The sequence below is a fragment of the Acanthisitta chloris genome, unplaced genomic scaffold (genome assembly GCF_000695815.1).
Source record: "Acanthisitta chloris isolate BGI_N310 unplaced genomic scaffold, ASM69581v1 scaffold11361, whole genome shotgun sequence".
Lineage (NCBI taxonomy): Eukaryota > Metazoa > Chordata > Aves > Passeriformes > Acanthisittidae > Acanthisitta > Acanthisitta chloris.
The window spans coordinates 43,045-49,044 of NW_008654406.1; the positions used below are offsets into that span (position 1 = coordinate 43,045).

General features: G+C 43.9%; 1 protein-coding gene across 1 annotated transcript in view; it reads right to left on the minus strand.

The window, feature by feature from the left end:
* FN1 (fibronectin 1) overlaps positions 1 to 6,000 on the minus strand; it is a gene marked incomplete at its 5' end in the record, with an annotated part of 55,520 nt that overhangs the window by 15,407 nt on the left and 34,113 nt on the right. Inside the window, 7 exons of the mRNA XM_009083516.1 lie at positions 142 to 255; positions 1,116 to 1,271; positions 1,981 to 2,145; positions 2,518 to 2,634; positions 3,024 to 3,293; positions 3,871 to 3,960; positions 5,218 to 5,400. Coding sequence (XP_009081764.1) covers positions 142 to 255; positions 1,116 to 1,271; positions 1,981 to 2,145; positions 2,518 to 2,634; positions 3,024 to 3,293; positions 3,871 to 3,960; positions 5,218 to 5,400 — 1,095 coding nt within the window. The remainder of the gene's footprint in view (positions 1 to 141; positions 256 to 1,115; positions 1,272 to 1,980; positions 2,146 to 2,517; positions 2,635 to 3,023; positions 3,294 to 3,870; positions 3,961 to 5,217; positions 5,401 to 6,000) is intronic.

Genomic DNA, 6,000 nt, shown 5'->3' on the forward strand with positions numbered 1-6,000 from the left:
CTTATCCCAGGGCAGACCACCTTGCATTCTCCTGGAGACTAGGCCCCTGCCACTTGCTTTCACTGGGAATGTGATCCTGCATGGTAGGTTCAGACACCAATAGATAACATTTGTTTTTCTACCACAAAGTAGAATACATACTGGTGACAGCTGTCTCAACCAAGGGCAGGCTCTCTCCGTTCTGATTCTGAGCGTAGACACTGACCATGTACTCAACTGTGGGCTGCAGGCCTTCAATAGTTACTTGTGTTTGATCTGTCAGGAAAGAACAGCATTAGTCAGAAAGAACAGCATGAAGCTGCAGAGAACTGACCTCGAAGTAGCCTTGAACAAAGGACCTGTATAAGTCATACCACGGATAAATGTAATTAAACCAAGATGGAATCAACAAATCAAGTTTGCCTTTAGCTTGCACCTTACAGATAAATGTAATTAAAACAAGATGGAACCAAGAAATCAAGTTTGCCTTTAGCTTGCACCTTGCTATGTTGGCAGTGCACAAGCCATCTGCAATTTGTACCTGCTTGATGGCCCTACAGCTGAAAGGGCAGGTTAGCACAGTAGGTAAAACAAAGCATGAGAAGAGCAGGTCTCATAATTTGCTGGGATAAGACTGACCATCAACCCAGCTGCATCATGAGCATCCCCAAGTGCTAACCTCTGCTGATCCCACAAAATACACTGTGCTCCCAACAGCTGACTCAGGCTCCATGGTAACAAGCTCAAGCCTGTAGTGTATGTGCCTGAGTCCGTGGTATGACCAAGGGTCAGGTTATGTGACCTTCAGAAGGATTTCAAAGAAGTTTTGCTGGATGCTAGAAAATCCAATGGCATCTCTTTGAAATGCAGGTTCCTTTCAGAGACACCAAGGTTGCCAAAAATAAACCTTTGCAGCACAGTAGTGGCAAAGAAATATAAAGCTTTTGGGGCAAAAATCTGCCCTAGGTTATCCTGGATGAGACACAACTAAAGTCAGCAGGATGGCAAAAAAAGGTACAAGCAGGATGAAGATTTTAGTGGTCATATGCTTTACAGATCTGGTGAAGGATGACATGCTTTAGTGGTCACATCTTGCATTCTTTACAGATCTGGTGAAGGATGACATGTACTCTTACCTGCAGGGACATTTTTTGTTTTTGTGGGCCCATGTCCCTTCTTGGGGACAGCTGTCACCCGATACCCTGTGACTGGGGATGATGAAGGGAGCCACCTGATGCTGATACTGTTGTCCTGGACGTCAGTAACTTGCAGCTGGGATGGTGTGTCTATTTCTGGGCAACAAAAAGAACTTTTCTGAGTATGCTGAAAGAGGAAACTCTCCCTCCACTGCTGTCTCCCAGCTAAATTTGATTCTGCTCTTCCCTTTCTAGGCTGCACGTCTTAGAATAGAAAACACATGTTGCTATTTATTTGTCCCTCATACTAGCTTAGAGCAAAAAAAAAAGCCTTAATCATGATGTCTGAGTGACTGAGCTTCTATCAATGTTAGCTGATGATTTTTGCTGTTTCAAAGGCTACTAAATGCCTTTATCTGCAGCTACAGCAGGAGCAGGATTTGGATATATCCAAAATCATGAGTGAGACAACAGTCTTAGAGTTAGAAAGTCAGGTCTTATCAGGATCACATAATATGAAAGTGCACCAGAAGCACAAGAGTTAAGCCAACAGTGACTCCATGATATGAGAGTCCAATAGGATTTCCACCCTACAATGAGCAGTCAAACATTGCTTGTATCCCCATCTGGACTGCACAGAGTCTCCCTCCTCCAAAAGTCCAAAGTCCACAATCCCCTTCCGTGTCATGTCATTATCATGCTGGGTCACCATGATACACAACTCCACTGAAGCTGATGGGCTTACAACACAGCCCATGACTTCTAAAAGAAACCAGGGATCAGCGACACACATTTATGGGGACAATCCAACACAAAGCTGTAGGGCTGGGGGTCTTTTGTGTCGTTTGGTTCAATCAGGTCTCACCTGTTTTGTAGGTGACAGTGACTGGCTTGCTACTGGCAGGGCTGTCTCCACGGCCGGTTACAGCATACACAGTGATGGTATAGTCAACACCAGGTTTGAGGCCAGTGATGGTTGCAGTAGACATGGTGCCAGGCACTGTAAACTCCTGCACAGGGCTGCTTCCACCTAAGAAGAGTAGGGCGGAAAAAGAAATGTCATGAATCTCTAAAGTGTACATTTTTAATCTTTAAAAAACCAGGACAGTCCTATGTGTAGAGGTAGAAGACAGGACCCTGTTGATTTCAATGGTTGGTGGGTCACATTCTTTTTCAGACCACCCAAGGAAAAGAATGAAATATGTACACAGAGCCACCTCTAAAATTACTAGAGTGCTCCAGATGCTCTTTCTTCTTGGTAGACAAAAAATTATTTGCTCTTCTTTGAAAAACAAAGACACCTACATATCTGCTACAGTCAAAGCTGCCTTTGCTATTTGCTTTCTGATGGCCTCAGAAGAGAGTTTCTGGTCTGTGAGTGGCTGTAGCAGCCTGCCCTCACCTGTTTCACCGTAAGTGATCCGGTAGTATCTCACGGTCACTGCAGGAGCATCCCAGGAAATCATGAGGCTGGTTGGGCTGGTGGAGGTGACTTCCAGGTCCCTTGGAACATCAGACACTAGAAAAACAGAGAATTGAGAAGAGAGTTTAAATGCAGTTATTGTACTTCAGTTACATACTGCACTTATCATACCGCGTTCTCTGCAAGTCACCTGTCTTTTGGCCCAGTGCACACACCTCTATGAGCAATGTATCTAGTTAAAAACCATCTGGCATTGAACTATGTTTAATGAAAATAGTCCTGCTGGCCCTAAAAACATCTGACTTCCTCTGAAAGTAGCATGGGTCCTCCTACCTTTTTCTAAATCAGGACCCACCTCAATACCACAGCCACTTCCTCATGAACAGAGTTTCACCAGCTGGTAAGGAATATCTGGTTTAACAGCAACTACTTCACTAGAGGACACTCAAAGTCCTCATTTTAGCCAGCATTCTCTCAAGGCTTACCTGTCGTTTGTTGGCCGACCAAGGGCAGGCTCTCCTCCCTGCCATTGATGGCAATGATGCTGACTATGTACTCAGTCCCTGGAAGCAGGTTGGTGAGGGTGATGGAGTTCCGAGAGGGAGGCACGCGGTCCTCCTTGGGTCTGCCACCACCATGCTCTGGTTGATGCCGAATTCTGTAGCCTGTAATGGTGGCACGTGGAGCAATCCAGTGGACGGTGAAAGAGTTAGCAGTTATATCCGAGAAGTCAATGCCAGTGGGGGAATCAAGACCTGGGTATTTTAAGGAGATAAGAGACTCAGACCAAACTACTTGTCATCAACACCATGTGTCCTTAAGCTCCTTACCATGACATTGCCAGATACTAAGCCAAATGCTGTTCAGCCATGGAACTAAACAAATACATGTTCAGGATTAAAGTGAGACAAACAAGCACTGGAACACAGCAGCTGGAAAAGTGTGTTTCACACACACAGACAACACCACAGAAAACAATGCACGTGACCAGCAAACTCTGTTACACAGCTACAGAACGAGACAAACTTGGTGACTGACAGGCTCTGCCTAGGCTTGTTCTCAGGCAGACCCTGTGGGCATATTCAAATCAGGGTCTACAACACCCTATTTAAAACCAATAGAAGCTATGCCTCTCAGACAAAGAAAACACAGTATTTCCTAGTGTTTCCCATGATGTGCATCTGCTTTGCTCTTTGATGATAATCATTTGATCATCACCTAGCTGATGACCCATCAATGAGGTAGCAACATGCAGAAAAGAGCAGCAAAGTCCCATTAATGAACTCTTAAGGATGATATTAACCACATGTGTCTCGGGGCGCATCAAAGTACCTGTTTTCTGGATTCCATACAAAGGTACACTCTCATGCTGCTCAGAAACACTGTAGACTCTCACCAAATATTCAGTACCAGGGAGCAGATCTGTGGAGTTTAAGAGCAAGAATTTAGAGGTATTTCTTTGCTAATATAATTCTTTGCTAATAGGTAGAAGTTATTCAACCTACACAATTTTAACTGTGTTTCTTAAGAGAGGTAATCAGCTTTTGTTTGATGGAAGATCTGAGCCTCCAGGGCAATCAAAAATTTAAATCAGTTATTTTTGTGGCATTATGGTGCCTGAAGTAGCATGATATCGTGTATCATTGCTTCATTAGTTTCTGGAGACTGGCTAGAAGCAATTAGGCTTCTACAAGGTCCCTTCTAGTTATCTAGTAGTTTAGTTATGCACCAAGCAAAGCTTTAGCTGATATAAATACAGCTGTTCGAACTCCGATAAGCTCCAGATTCGGCCTCTTATTCTGAAAGCAGGTATTGTCTTTCACTCAACCAACCTGATTCTAGGACAGAGACAAAACAAACCCAGCTTTTTTTTTTGCATTTGCACCAAAAATTAATGCCAGCATTTTGAAAATGCCCACATTTTGTTGCCATGTCCTGTAAGGTTCCAAGCACTATTTATTTTCTGGCCTGAGCATACAAAGCCAAAGGAGCGATAACCTTTTGCATATTCTGATCTTCTCCCTGAACCAGCGTCCTTGACATTTGTGGCAAACCAGGTGAATAATATGTATTTACCCTTAATACCTAACCAGCCTACAAATCAATGCAATTGCCTCATAGCCTGATTCATCACTGTCCTTGGATTGATAGGAAACACTTTACTGTGGTTTGGCTTTAACCTGAGTAAAGCAAGCAGCCAAACTCCATTTAGTGTAAGTTCGTATGAGGCTACTTAGGACATCAGCTTAGATCAGCTGAGATATTGGCCAGCCACACTTAGAGTAAGCAATTTTTCTTTTGCCTCATCTTGGTCATGTGGACCTTATTACTCTCTATAACTCCCTAAAAGGAGGGGGTAGTAAGGTGGGGATCTGTGTCTTCTCTCAGGTAACAAGTGATGGGGCAAGAGGAAAACGCCCCAAGTTGTATCAGGGGAGGTTGAGGTTGGATATTAGAAAAAAATTCTTCATTGAAAGGTAGATCAGGTGTGGAGTCACCATCCCTGGAAGCAGTCAGGGGGTGTGTGGATATGGCACTTGGAAATATGGCTTGGTGGTGAACATGGTAGTGCTGGGTTGATGGTTTGACTGGATCTTGGAGGTCTTTTCCAGCCCTAACATTTGTATCATTTTAGAAGAAGCCTCATATTTGTTTGACTTATATAGGTAGTCCACTTACTTGTTAAGATCACCATATTGTCTGAGGGTGAAACTGTCACCTCTGCCACATCATCCTCCTTCTTCACGGGTGAGTAGCGCACCAAGAAACTGCTCAGCACGATGGAAGTTGGTGCAGACCAAGTCACTCTCATCGTATCCGGCCCCACATTAGTGAAACGCAGATCAGTGGGAGGAGGCACAGCTACATAGCAAAGAACAAATCTGTCTTAGTTCTCTGATTCATAAAAGTGGATCAAGACATATGTTCAGGGAATCACCAGAGAAAGTATCTCATGCATAACAGACTACTGCATCAGACTCATGCAAACAGACTCCTAAACTACCTTTGATTCTACTATGGTTAAGAGAAAAACATGTCTGTACTACTGTCAGGCTGCTTTAACCTCTTGGCAATTCCTGATATGTTAAATACACCCCGTGGGGCTAATTTGAAAACAAGGTAGCAAGTTTCAGTAATGTGCTTCTAGCAGCTGGATTTTGTATTACAGATGTGGTGCCAAGAGAGGTTTAAAGTTGCCATACAGCAGCTTACAGATGGAAAAGTAATCTCATCTAGAAACCATACATGCACACACAGGAGAGGAGAGGGTATATCACTAATTTCCTATGACTCTACTTCTACTTGTGTTGAAGGATTTACAGCCTCAGGATTTTCAAACACAACAGGATTTCATGCAAGAACCAGTTCTCGGCTCGCCTTCTGCTCATGCACTATAGAGACCCTTGACGGTGTGGCATGGCTGTCACTGGCATGTACTCAGGGACTGGTGTTCATCTGCAC